The sequence below is a fragment of the Catharus ustulatus genome, chromosome 17 (assembly GCF_009819885.2).
Source record: "Catharus ustulatus isolate bCatUst1 chromosome 17, bCatUst1.pri.v2, whole genome shotgun sequence".
Lineage (NCBI taxonomy): Eukaryota > Metazoa > Chordata > Aves > Passeriformes > Turdidae > Catharus > Catharus ustulatus.
Window position 1 is genome coordinate 9689246 of NC_046237.1, and position 13903 is coordinate 9703148.

The 13903-nt window shown below is 50.4% G+C and overlaps 1 protein-coding gene across 1 annotated transcript; it reads right to left on the reverse strand.

Moving 5' to 3' along the window:
* Positions 1 to 12423: 12423 nt before the first annotated feature.
* LOC117004285 (phosphatidate phosphatase LPIN3-like) lies at positions 12424 to 13682 on the reverse strand. The gene is made up of 4 exons (XM_033074975.1): positions 13414 to 13682; positions 12946 to 13057; positions 12751 to 12854; positions 12424 to 12641 (listed from the first exon to the last, which is right to left on the reverse strand). The coding sequence occupies exons 1-4, from the start codon at positions 13521 to 13523 to the stop codon at positions 12527 to 12529; spliced, it is 441 nt and encodes a 146-aa protein (XP_032930866.1). The 5' UTR covers positions 13524 to 13682; the 3' UTR covers positions 12424 to 12526.
* Positions 13683 to 13903: the final 221 nt, after the last annotated feature.

Genomic DNA, 13903 nt, shown 5'->3' on the forward strand with positions numbered 1-13903 from the left:
CTGATCCCCCCAATTGCATAAAGGAGCAGCTCTCCGCTCTGACCAGCACAAACCTGCAGCAGCTCCCAGCACAGATGCATCTGGGTGCCTTTTGTCCCCCAGACAATCTGGGTGAGCTCCCTTAAACATGCTTCCAGGCTGGGGAGGACCACAGGGATCACTGAGTCCAGTAGCCACACCATGTTCCCCTGGGCAGTAAAAGCTCCTTCCCCTGCCAGAGGAGGGCAAGCCATCAGCTGTGGGAGCACACAGAGGACATGTGGGCCCCCCACCACTTGCCCAGCCCTGCCAGGTGCTCACAGCATCAGAATCCACTCTCACTGCTCTGGGCTTTGCTGATTTGGAGCGACCCTCCAGCTGCTGAGACACTTCTCCAGCTGAGGAACAACCACTGCTGCCTTTGGGCATCCTGCAAAACCTGCCCCTGGACAACAAAACCTGTTTTTTTCTCCAGCCTAAGGAAGGAGTCTCAAGCCAATGCTCAGAACTCTGTGATGGGCCAGGGGAGCCCTCACCCTGCAAGGGGAGCATCCTGCCTAAGCCCCTTTTCCATCCCCACACAACACAGACAAAAATATAGAAAATTGAGATCAGGGTCATTTTCCAGCACTAGTTTTGGTAACATGTCTGAGGAGGAAGCGCATATTTTTTCTTCAAAACCACAAAAAGTGTGTGGGGAGACACCCAAAAGTGATGCCTATCAGGGAAAGTGACAGCATATACATCTTGTCATCCATCCCTGCAGGATGCTCATTTTTCTCTCAATGAAGGTACAGTGCCATTCCATGGAGGTGGGCTGGGGCTCTGTTGGGGATTTATGGGACAGGGACCCCACTCTGAGGTTTTTCTCCCTATGCAGCCTGTCACAGACACTGAGGAGGAGATGGAGGTGGACATTAAGACTGATATGGAGGAAAACGCTGAAGCAGATGCAGAAGACGATGGAGAGGAAGAGATGCAGGTGGATGTGCGTGTGGATGTGGATATGGAGGAGGAGATGGAGGAAGAAATGGAGGTGGAAACGGAGGAGATGGAGGAAAAGATGGAAGTGGAAATGGAGGATGATGTTGAAGACATGGAAGTGGATGAGAAAGGTGAGCAGGAGGACATTGTCCTGGGATGGACACCAAGCCCAGGCAGGCACTGGCCATGCCCTGCCCACAGGCAGAGTGGGTCCCCTGCTGCCACGCTGGGGCTGGGCTGGGTGGCCCTGCTCAGGGACACAGTGCCTGGGGGTGGCCCTGGCTTCTGGTGGCACAAGCAGCACCCCCAGCCTGCCCTGGCCTTGCTTTGGGCCATGCTTTGGGTGCCACTGCCTGGGGGCAGCCCCCAGCCCCAGGCAGGCTCAGTGCTGGCAGCAGAGTCCTGCTGTGCCAGCGTGTGCCAGCCTGGGGGCACAGGGAACAGCCCTCTGTGCCTGGCTGCAGTGACCCTGTCGCCTGCTTTGCTTCCAGGACCGATGGAGATGCCAGCCAGGGATGCCACCCTTCTGGATATATGTTTCAGAGTTCGTTGTTACATTTTCATCTTCAAATGTATTTTAGAGTTTGTTATTCTCTTCTACATGTATGTTTCATTCATTGTTACATAGGTTTTTGTAATGTTAATACCTTTTATAGATTGTTCTTCTAAAGATTCTTACATTAAAAATACATGAGGTAGTTTTTTTTTCTGCTCTTCTATAAATTAACAGTGTTTATTTTTCACACCCCAGCTCTTATTTGCATTTGCTTTGGGCACAGGGAGCATTTGCAGGCTCGTGGGTTCCAGCTGGTCTGGATCCCTGGGTCTGGAGATCCCTGGGGCTGTTGGCAGGGCCACTCTGGGGCTACTTGTGCACACAGGGGTCCCTCTGTGTCCTGATGTGACTTTGTGATGTTGAACTGTACACCCATTTGTCTGTTCAGCTCAGAAATAAGTTTGGTACCTTTAAGGATGGGTGTGATAGTGAAGGGGGGAAGGCAAAGTGGTGAATAAAGGCAGTTGTTTGCAAAAGGTAGAGACAGGAGTTCCATCACTTCGTCTCCTGGACTGTGTCCTGCTGGTGGGCAGCAGGAGAGAGCTCTCCTTTGCTTTTAGTTAGTTTCTGACTAACTGGACCAAAGAAGTTCCCTGGAAAGTTATTTTTCCTTTTTCCTGGAATTATATGAAACTGCTCTGGACTGGGGACCGGGGAGAAGCTCCAGGAGCCTGCACTTGCGGCCACTTGGTCTTGGCCTTTGCCCTACCAGCCACAGGAGAGAGACTTTTTTTTTTTTTTTTTTTTTTAGTCCTGGGTCCGTTGAATTTACTTACTTCCCCCCGCTGAAGTGGTTTTGGAAGGGATTGCTTGGGTTTGCATCCTGTGGGGTGATGTTGTGGGCTGGCGAGGTTTAGAAGTTTTTCCCATTATTATGTTAAGCTAGCCGGGATGGCTCTCCCATTAGCCGTTAAGAGCTGAAGACAAAGGAACGGCTGAACCAGCCCGATGGCTCCATTAGGGAAAGGTGGAGTCCTGCTTTTGCTTTTCGGCAAGTAGGAGGACACTCGGAGTAGGAGAACTCTGGCAGCTCGCCGGCGGAGGAGAGAGGTTGTTTCTCCTCCGTGTTTTTCTTCCCCGCTGGACTCGGACAGCAAAAGCTCCCTGCTTCTGAAACAACGCCGAGAACCCACGGGACGCCCACGGTGAGCAAGTTCTTCCCCTTCTCTCACCTGGGACGGAGCTGCCACCTCGCCCCCCTGCTCCTGCAGCAGCCGCGACTGAGAGGCTGCCTGCCCTGCTCCATCTCGACTGCGCGGACGAAGAGGGGAATAGGTGACTGGAAAAAAACGAGTATTTCGTTCTGTTCTGTCACTGGGTTTTTTTGTTCTCTTTCAGATAGCTGATGCTGTTTTTGTTTGTCTAGTAAATATATCAGTAAAGAACTGTTATTCCCAACCTATACCTTTTTTGCCTGAGAGTTCCTGAATTTCCTTTTCCTGGTAATACTGTCCCTTTAAACCGGGACAGGTGTCCCTTTGGAGGTTTTCTCTGAAATTTGCCCTAAACCAGGACACACTGACAGGTCACACCTTCCGTGCAGTTGCTTTGGACACGTGTGATAAACACAGAGGGAAATCCCTGTGTGCCCTGGCCCTTGGGATCCCATGAGGGAGCAGGGCTGAGCCTGCATGCTCCTGCACAGCCTCACCCAGGGCTCTTCCCTGGCTGTCCCTGGTGCTACTGAGGCCGTGCTCTCTGTGGGCACCCCCTGCTCCCGGCCACCCCAAGGGGCTGGAGCCAGCCCAGAGTGAGCCTCAGCACAGGGGCCTCTGGCTTTGGCAAGCTCTCCTGTCCATTCAGCCCCATGTGCATACAGAAGAAGCCTGAATTTGTTTTCTGTTTTTAATTAATTTTGCCACCATTGCTAAACATAGTAATTAAGAATTTTTTAAAAAAAGGAAAAAAGCCATTTTCTAGAAGCTGGTCCATCACGCCCAGGACCCACTTGGTATGATGCTTAAGCAGAATAAGCTCAATCACATTTTAGACAGTGGATTGAGAAACACAGTAAGAAGGTAAAATTTCTATACGAAAAACTGCCTAGTGATAAGGTAAAATGGCCAGAACAAGATGAGGAGGTTTCAAAGTGGTGAAAGAAACCTTCATGACCGCTCCTATGTTAAACCTCCCAGATGTAAAAAAGCCATTTCAGTTATTCGTGGATGTTAGCAGCCACACTGCCGACAAAGTCTTAACAGAGGATTGGGCAAGAGCCAAGCAGCCAGTAAAGTATCTATCAAAACTTCTAGAACCAGAAAGCAAGGGTTGGCCCACTTGCCTGCAAGCAATTGTAGCAGTAGCATTGTTGGTAGAAGAAGCAAAGAAAGTAACATTTGCATCCTCACTGATGGTGTAAACTCCTCACAATGTGAGGCGTATACTAGAACCAAATCAGATAAGTAGCTTACAGATGCTAGACTGTTGAAATATGAAGCTATACTAATACACTCACATTACTTAGAACTACAACCAACCACCGGAATAAATCCAAAACAATTTCTGTACGGGGAAGCATCGGAGGGACCAACCCATGAGTGTGCTGAAATAGTAGAATTGCAGAAAAAAATCAGAACAGATTTAAAGGAAAAAAAACGGGGGGGTTGTGTGTGGGGGTGGGGGGGTAGGGGAATAGTTTGTAAATAGGTCAGCAAGGGTAATAGGGGTGAAGAGAAAGTCGAAATATGCAATCATAGATAAAAAACCAGGGGAAGTAGTAAAATCAAGACCCCTCAGTGCAAGCTGGTCGGCTCAAGCATGTGAGTTGTATGCTGTTTTGCAGGCATTAAAAAAAATTAGAAGAAAAAAGAAGAGCGATTTTCACAGATTCAAAATATGCCTTTGGAGTGGTCCACACTTTTGAGAAAATTGGAAAAAAAAAAGGGGGCTAATAAATACTTGAGGATCGCAATTAGTTCATAGAAAACTAATAAAGCAAATCTTAGAAGCTATCTGAGAGCCAGAAGCAATCTCAGTCGTACATGTAAAAGGGCATCAAACAGAAATACAATTTCAGATTCAGAAGAACAATTTAGCAGATAAGGAAACCAAAAGTGCAGCGCTACTAAGTACCCCAAAATTTGGAGAAAGTGGGACTCGGAAAAAAAAACCCCTTGTCCTTCCCTGAAAAAAATTAAAGAATACAAGAAGACAGGAAGAACATTAGGAGAAAGTAAGTAAAGATTACCAGATAGGAGGAAGTTAGTATCTAAGGACTATACCAAGAAAATGCTAAGAAGACTGCGTTTGCAAACTCATTGGGGATCCCAGGCTCTGACAGAACAGTTCCTGAGATTCTTCAGGTGTAAAGGGATTTATGAATTAGCTAAACAAGAAGTACAGGAGTGCCTGATATGCAAAAACGTTAACAAAACCAGGACATGACAGGTAATCTGGGGTAGTCCCCTATAGCCTATCGTCCATTTGAAAGAATCCAAGTGGATTTCACTGAACTACCAAAGGTTGGGAGGTATAAATGTTTGCTGGTACTATTAAACAAATTAACTCGTTGGGTAAAAACTTATCCAAGCTCGAGGGCTACAGTCCAGACAGTATCAAAGTTTCTTCTGGAAGAAATCATTTCCCAGTGTGGTATAATCAATTATATAGACTCAGACCAAAGATTATTAAACAGCAGCTGAGGCTCTAAGAATTCAGTGAGAATACCATATGCTATGGCATCCCCAGAGTTCTAGACAAGTTAAAAGGATGAAATCAGACATTGAAAGCTCAGTTATCAAAATTAATGATGGAGACTAAAATGTCCAGGCCAAAATGCCTCCCCTTAGCATTATTAAATATCAAGACTACACCTCACTCTAAGACAGGGATATCTCCTTTTAAAATATTGTATGGTGTAGCCTATGATCATGGCATGCCCGTGGGACATCCAAAAATAGAAGATCAACAGATACAACCATACCTAATAACCATAAATAAAAATTTACAAGAACTTAGAAAACAGAAAATTGTCACACAAAATGTTTCTTTAGAATTTGCCATACACAAAATCCAACCGGGAGTTCAAGTTCTCATAAAAACCAGGAGAGAAGTTTCTCTCTCCCCTCACTGGGACGATCCTTTTTCTTGTCCTTTTGACCACAGACACAGCAGTCCTGAAACCAAATTAATGCAATAAACAAGACAATGCAGAAGCAGAAGTTAGCAGCAGCTGCCCCAAGTGAGGCTGCATAAAACAGTTATAAGAAGAATTGAAGAAAAAGCAGTTGAAACTAAGAAAGGTCTCTAAAGTGTCTTGCTTCTAGCAGAGTGAAAGATAAAAACAGAAAACATTGTATTAGCATGACACACCTCTCACATAAATTGTAATGGCTAGTTTAAAAGCAAGTCACTTCAGCAGCTTTTGTATGGTAGTTAAAATTCTAAACAATTAGTGCTGTTAAGTTTTCATTTTTAGTATTGTTTCACGTGTATTTAATTACTATTTCAAATGTCTTAGGCCTCAGTGCTTAGGCAACCTGCCTGTTTTGTGTACCAAAAAGAACACTAGTAGCTGATTTTGAGTTTTTGCATCTGAGGAAAAAAAGACTTCAATACTGTTTTGGTCAGAAAGTTCTCATATTCTGGCCTTAACCTGGGACTTATATAATAACTTTGCTTTGTAAATGAGAACTTCTAGTGCCTGTTGAATGGGAAATACCTAAGAAACAGTAAAAATATACAGTTGAAATGTGCCAAATACAATATACAGTAATTTCACGAATACAAGCCGCACCAATTTGACTAAGATTTTGCTCCTAAACCGGAAATGCGGCTAATAATCAGGAGCGGCTAATACAACCTCAGAAGTGCCTGCCAGAGTGCTGAGCCGAGCAGCTGCAAAGTCGGCATTTTGCGATTGTTACAAATCGCTACTCTGTTGCACCGCGGGTGGAGCCTGGCTCCCTGCAGGCAGCACGGGGGGCGGGGAGAGAGGCGGGAGAGCTCTCTTTCCTCCTCTGCCACAGCCCAGGGGAGAGACGGGGGGGGCCCGGCGCCGCCATTGCCGCGGCCCGGGGAGGAGAGGGGGGACCCGGGCCGCCCCTACCGCGGCCCGGGGAGGAGAGGGGGGACCCGGGCCGCCCCTACCGCGGCCCGGGGAGGGGGGGGAAGCCCGCGCCGCCATTGCTGCGGCCCGGGGAGGGGGGGGGGAAGCCCGCGCCGCCATTGCTGTGGCTCGGGGAGCCGACGGGAGCCCCGCGCTGCCATTGCTGCGGCCCAGGGAGGTGGGGGGAAGCCCGCGCAGCCATTGCTGCGGCCCGGGGAGCCGACGGGAGCCCCGCGCAGCCATTGCCACGGCTCGGGGAGCCGACGGGGTGCTTTGTCCCTGCCCGCCGCCGCCGCGGCAGGAGCGGGGAAACTCCGTCCCTGCCCGCCGCCGGCGCCACGGGCGCGGGAAAGCTCCGTCCCCGCCCACCGCCGCTGCCGTAGGAGCGGGGGAAGCTCCGTCCCTGCCTGCCACCGCGGGGCAGCGCCGACCCGGGGTGACCGAGCCCAGTGGCAGCGGCGGCCGGCCCCGAGCTGCAGCACCGTGCTGGACCACCTGGCCCTGTCAGCGGCCCCTAGCGGGCCGAGCCTGCACAGCCTTATCTCAGCCAGTAAACCCCGCCCTCCCGCGGTTCTGTTACTAATTGCACACGGGTCCTCGCTGCGAACGACAAAGCGGCTTATATTCGGGTGCGGCTTATCTATGGACAAAAACCGAAATATTTGCCAACACCCAGAGATGCGGCTTATAGTCAGTGCGGCTTGTATTCGTGAATTTATTGTACCTAAAAACTAGCAAAAAAAGGAGAGTGTCCATATTGTACTGAGGTGTGGTGGTGTCATTCCTATGGTGGGTATCTCCCATTCACTTTATGTGTCCAATGTAAAAGAAATGAACATAAGGAAACTGTTAAGGTACTTGATACCCTATCAGCACAAGGAAAAATCAAAATTGATAGTCATAACTGGTGGGAGTTATTTGAGAATGGAACAAGGGGAAAGAAGAAAGCCAGAGTGGAAGTATTGGCAAAGGAGTGCCAGAAAGGGTTGTGTATACCGTGCTGTCACTGCTGCACCTCGGACTGGAATGCTAAAGCTAAAAGTTGAGACAAAATTAAGAAATGCTACAAATAGGAAAAGACAAGGTGGGAGAATCCAGGATATACTCCCAGATGCTGAGAAGATGAAACAAACCTCGGCTGCTGGTACCTACTGGTAGCACGGACGCTTGCCTTCCACGAGTCTCAATTCAACCTGCTACAATAAATACCATTTAAAATCACCTGGAATGGGAAAAACGTACTGAGAAACCACGCTAGGGCTGCTTTCGCGGGAAATACAAGCTGCTGAACTTTGCCCTTGTGAGTTACCAGCATTTTTCTCGAGCATTGTGCAACTGGGGCCATGCAGCTTCGGGAGGAGGGACACAAAGTGGTTTCCATGGAGAAGAGCGTGAGCCATCTGGGATGGGGGCTGCTCCAACAGGTGCTGGGGGAATGGGTGCTGTACAGGTAACAGAATGCAACATGAGAACTGCAGGCAGTTCTCTGGAGTCCTGTCCTCAACCGAGACTCTGGTTTTCCATGAATGGGCAGGCAGGAAAACATGCACACTCCTGAGCAGCTCCAGCCTTGCCCTACAGAGCTGGTGCACACAGAATCACCTCTGCCTGAGGAATTAGTCAATGTGCATTTCATTACTAGCATGAGGAGGAAAGTAAAGAGCCTTCATCCAGCAACTCTGGCACTTTATAGCAGAGGATCAGATTTGTGTCAGCACTGCAGTTCATGAACCCTCCCACACCAGCCAGCCTTTGGCTCTCACACCGTGCCTGTCACCCTCACCAGGCTGTCCCTGCTCTTCTGCACCATGATTCCCTCCCTGATCCCCCCAATTGCATAAAGGAGCAGCTCTCTGCTCTGACCAGCACAAACCTGCAGCAGCTCCCAGCACAGATGCATCTGGGTACCTTTTGTCCCCCAGACAATCTGGGTGAGCTCCCTTAAACATGCTTCCAGGCTGGGGAGGGCCACAGGGATCACTGAGTCCAGTAGCCACACCATGTTCCCCTGGGCAGTAAAAGCTCCTTCCCCTGCCAGAGGAGGGCAAGCCATCAGCTGTGGGAGCACACAGAGGACATGTGGGCCCCCCACCACTTGCCCAGCCCTGCCAGGTGCTCACAGCATCAGAATCCACTCTCACTGCTCTGGGCTTTGCTGATTTGGAGCGACCCTCCAGCTGCTGAGACCCTTCTCCAGCTGAGGAACAACCACTGCTGCCATTGGGCATCCTGCAAAACCTGCCCTAGAACAACAAAACCTGTTTTTTTCTCCAGCCTAAGGAAGGAGTCTCAAGCCAATGCTCAATACTTTGTGATGGGCCAGGGGAGCCCTCACCCTGCAAGGGGAGCATCCTGCCTAAGCCCCTTTCCCATCCCCTCACACCAGGGAGAAAACCAAAGAGAAAACCAAGCCAAGAGCCAGGCTCCCTGTTCTCCAGTCAGGGCTGGGTTAGAGTGGCTGAACATGAAATACTTTTCTAGAAAAGAGAGACCCTGGAGGGACAACAAAAGCTCCAGTAGGAGAAATGAGTTTTCTGCCACAGGAAGATGACATGTGTATTGACAAACCACACACTGGTTTCAATGTCCCTAAGACTGAAATGCACATGTGAAACTAAGAGTGTATATGCATCTGATGGTACTTCCATTGTGCTATCCATCCCTGCAGGATGCTCATTTTTGTCCCAGTGAAGGTACAGTGCCATTCCATGGAGGTGGGCTGGGGCTCTGTGGGGGATGCTGTGGGACAGGGACCCCACTGTGAGGCTTTGCTCCCTACACAGCCTGTCACAGACACTGAGGAGGAGATGGAGGTGGACATTAAGATTGATACGGAGGAAAACACTGAAGCAGATGCAGAAGAAGATGGAGAGGAAGAGATGGAGGTGGATGTGAATGTGGATGTGGATATGGAGGAGGAGGTGGAGGAAGAGATGGAGGTGGATGTGGAGGAAGAGATGGTGGAAGAGATGGAAGTGGAAATGGAGGATGATGTTGAAGACATGGAAGTGGATGAGAAAGGTGAGCAGGAGGACATTGTCCTGGGATGGACACCAAGCCCAGGCAGGCACTGGCCATGCCCTGCCCACAGGCAGAGTGGGTCCCCTGCTGCCACGATGGGGCTGGGCTGGGTGGCCCTGCTCAGGGACACAGTGCCTGGGGGTGGCCCTGGGTTCTGGTGGCACAAGCAGCATCCCCAGCCTGCCCTGGGCTTGCTTTGGGCCATGCTTTGGGTGCCACTGCCTGGGGGCAGCCCCCAGCCCCAGGCAGGCTCAGTGCTGGCAGCAGAGTCCTGCTGTGCCAGCGTGTGCCAGCCTGGGGGCACAGGGAACAGCCCTCTGTGCCTGGCTGCAGTGACCCTGTCGCCTGCTTTGCTTCCAGGACCGATGGAGATGCCAGCCAGGGATGCCACCCTTCTGGATATATGTTTCAGAGTTTGTTGTTACATTTTCATCTGTAAATGTATTTTAGAGTTTGTTTTTCTCTTCTATATGTATGTTTCATACATTGTTACATAGGTTTTTGTAATGTCAATACCTTTTATAGATTGTTCTTATAAAGATTCTTACATTAAAAATACATTAGGTAATTTTTGTTTCTGCTCTTCTATAAATTAACAGTGTTTATTTTTCACACCCCAGCTCTTATTTGCATTTGCTTTGGGCACAGGGAGCATTTGCAGGGTCGTGGGTTCCAGCTGGTCTGGGTCCCTGAGCTGGAGGTCCCTGGGGCTGTTGGCAGGGCCACTCTGGGGCTACTTGTGCACACAGGGGTCCCTCTGTGCCCTGATGTGACTTTGTGATGTTGAACTGTACACCCATTTGTCTGTTCAGCTCAGAAATAAGTTTGGTACCTCGATGGGTGTGATAGTGAAGGGGGGGAAGGCAAAGTGGTGGAAAAAGGCAGTTGTTAGCATATGGTAGAGACAGGAGTTCAATCACTTCGTCTCCTGGACTGTGTCCTGCTGGTGGACAGTGGGAGAGAGCTCTCCTTTGCTTTTAGTTAGTTTCTGACTAACTGAACCAGAGAAGTTCCCGGGAAAGTTATTTTTCCTTTTTCCTGCAATTATTTGAAGCTGCTCTGGACTGGGGACCGGGGAGAAGCTCCAGGAGCCTGCACTTGCGGCCGCTTGGTCTTGGCCTTTGCCCTACCAGCCACAGGAGAGAGAATTTTTTTTTTTTTTTTTTTTTTTTTAAATCCTGGGTCCGTTGAATTTACTTACTTCCCCCCGCTGAAGTGGTTTTGGAAGGGATTGCTTGGGTTTGCATCCTGTGGGGTGATGTTGTGGGCTGGCGAGGTTTAGAAATTTTTCCCATTATTATGTTAAGCTAGCCGGGATGGCTCTCCCATTAGCCGTTAAGAGCTGAAGACAAAGGAACGGCTGAACCAGCCCGATGGCTCCATTAGGGAAAGGTGGAGTCCTGCTTTTGCTTTTCGGCAAGTAGGAGGACACTCGGAGTAGGAGAACTCTGGCAGCTCGCCGGCGGAGGAGAGAGGTTGTTTCTCCTCCGTGTTTTTCTTCCCCGCTGGACTCGGATCGCAAAAGCTCCCTGCTTCTGAAACAACGCCCAGAACCCACGGGACGCCCACGGTGAGCAAGTTCTTCCCCTTCTCTCACCTGGGACGGAGCTGCCACCTCGCCCCCCTGCTCCTGCAGCAGCCGTGACTGAGAGGCTGCCTGCCCTGCTCCACCTCGACTGCGCGGACGAGGAGGGGCATCGGTGACTGGAAAAAAAGGAGTATTTCGTTCTGTTCTGTCACTGGGTTTTTTTGTTCTCTTTCAGATAGCTGATGCCGTTTTTGTTTGTCTAGTAAATATATCAGTAAAGAACTGTTATTCCCAACCTATACCTTTTTTGCCTGAGAGTTCCTGAATTTCCTTTTCCTGGTAATACTGTCCCTTTAAACCGGGACAGGTGTCCCTTTGGAGGTTTTCTCTGAAATTTGCCCTAAACCAGGACACACTGACAGGTCACACCTTCCGTGCAGTTGCTTTGGACATGTGTGATAAACATAGAGGCAAATCCCTGTGTGCCCTGGCCCTTGGGATCCCATGAGGGAGCAGGGCTGAGCCTGCATGCTCCTGCACAGCCTCACCCAGGGCTCTTCCCTGGCTGTCCCTGGTGCTACTGAGGCCGTGCTCTCTGTGGGCACCCCCTGCTCCCGGCCACCCCAAGGGGCTGGAGCCAGCCCAGAGTGAGCCTCAGCACAGGGGCCTCTGGCTTTGGCAAGCTCTCCTGTCCATTCAGCCCCATGTGCATACAGAAGAAGCCTGAATTTGTTTTCTATTTTTAATTAAATTTGCCACCTTTGCTAAACATAGTAATTAAGAATTTTAAAAAATAGGAAAAAAGCCGTTTTCTAGAAGCTGGTCCCAACACCCCCAGGACCCACTTGGTAGGAGGCTTAAGCAGAATAAGCCCAATCACATTTTAGAAAGGACTTGGAGGCTGGCTCCCACTTCTAATGAGCAGGGCTAGAGCCGACAAGAGGCAGCCTGGATTAAGGCACTGTTTATTGTTATTCAGAACACTCAAAACCCCAGAATCTATCCTCAACTTTTACAAGTTGATGGGCAGTTTCAGCTACCAAACTGCTGGTAGCTGCACTGTCTGAAACACTGGTCATACAAGAGGTAGTAACAGCTAAATAATAAATACAACTGTGTACAACCACCACCTTTAAAAAAGAGCCAGGCTTTGGAGGAGCTACAACCACCACGAAAAATCTGGCTTTCAGGAATTTGTGTTTTGCAAGTGGAGATTTGATGAGTCAGAACTCTCTCTTATCCCGTTTTGCTCCCTGCTAAGTGGTGTGGTGATCTCTATGACAAGTGCAAAATGCACAAGCAGCACACGGGGAGGATGAGGTGCACCTGGAGCATTTAGTCCTGGCAAAGAACATGCAGGAGAGCTCTGGGTCAGGTCTCCACAGGATGGGGTTAGGACAAGCCATCCAAGTCAGTCTGAGGCAGTGGAGGTCTCCAGTAGGCAAAGGGGCTGTACCAGCCCAGTGCTCCCCGTCTGTCCCACAGGAGGGAAGAAGATCTCCACCAGCTCCGACAGCCGCTCATATCTGGGGGTGAGAAGGAAGTTACACTGCGGTCATTGGGTGTTTGTTTGATGCTCCTCTGCATCAAAGCCAGGTCACCCCAAAGACCCTGAGGAATAAACACTTGGCTTACGTTGACTTTTGGTTCTTTCTGAGCTCCTGGATCAGCTCTCCCTTGGGGTTCACGGTGAATATGCGGCTCTCTGGCAGCCCCACTTGCTTGTAAGCATAGACATCCTGCCCAAGGAAGGCCAGCAGAGCTTGAGGGCTGCAGGAAGGCACTGCCACCCAGCCTGAGCCCTCCCTGCACACCTGCAGAGCCACTCACACTGGGCCTGTTCCCAAAGCCCGCGTAGAAGGGACACTTTGTAGCAAACAGTTTTTGGATGTCTGTCAAGCAGGTGACCTTGAACACCTCTGGCTTCTTCTCAATCACCTCCCTGCAGCACAAGAGACACAGTGGCATCAGCTGGCCACGACTGTAGGCATCAAATCTGTCTGTAATGAACAGATATCAGCCTTCTGAAGTACACCGTGCCTTTTGTGTGTCCTGCCCGCCTCTGTAGTGACACCTTAGTGGGGCTCAGGGAAGTGATTTGAAGGGGAAGAGGTTTTGTGCATCAGCAGCTTCGCTGTGAAGCCCCAGCAAGGTCAGGCAGCTCCCCTGCTGCCTCCCACAAAAGGCACTGGGCACCAAGGAGGGCAGAGCAGTTTAAGGCTGGGACATCCCTCAGGGTGCAGCTGGGGAAGGGGATGCTGACCCCGGGGATACAGGAAGGGCAGGGAAAGACAGTACCTGTGGAAGGCAGACATGAGACTACTGGGGGAGAGCAGCATGGGGCCCATGGGGAGGCCACAGCCTTGCTCATTGACCCATTGGAGGTAGCCTTTGGTGATGTGGGCCATGCCAATAGCCCTGGCCGAGCAGTAGAGGAACTTGTAGCCATTCCTAGAGAGAACACAGGGAGCCCCTCTGAGCTGTGCCCTGGGCAAGGCACTCTCCTCCTCCGAGGAGAAAGAGGTAGCCAAGGACCTGCCCTAAGACCAAATCTTATTCCAGCAAGCAAGGTGGTTCCACAGAGAACATGAATCCCTTATCTGGAAAGCCAGAGTAAGCCCAATCCCCACAGTGGGAGTCCCTGCAGCAGCCTCCATGCTCACCCCAGCAGCCACACACCCACTCAGCCAGCTGCACAGCCCCCCTTGCTGCTCAGCCCCCTCACACAGCACTTTCATCCCCCAGCACTGCCCGTCAGCTGTGCAGGGCTGTACCCAGCCCTTGCGGG

Excerpts from the sequence above, each read along its gene's own strand:
- LOC117004285 (XM_033074975.1), bottom strand. The coding sequence starts at position 13,523 with ATGGCCCACATCACCAAAGGCTACCTCCAATGGGTCAATGAGCAAGGC. Across the intron at positions 12,855-12,945 it reads GCTTTGGGAACAGGCCCAGT|GATGTCTATGCTTACAAGCA; the intron begins GTGAGTGGCTCT and ends TTCCTTGGGCAG. Across the intron at positions 12,642-12,750 it reads AGAAAGAACCAAAAGTCAAC|ATATGAGCGGCTGTCGGAGC; the intron begins GTAAGCCAAGTG and ends TCTCACCCCCAG.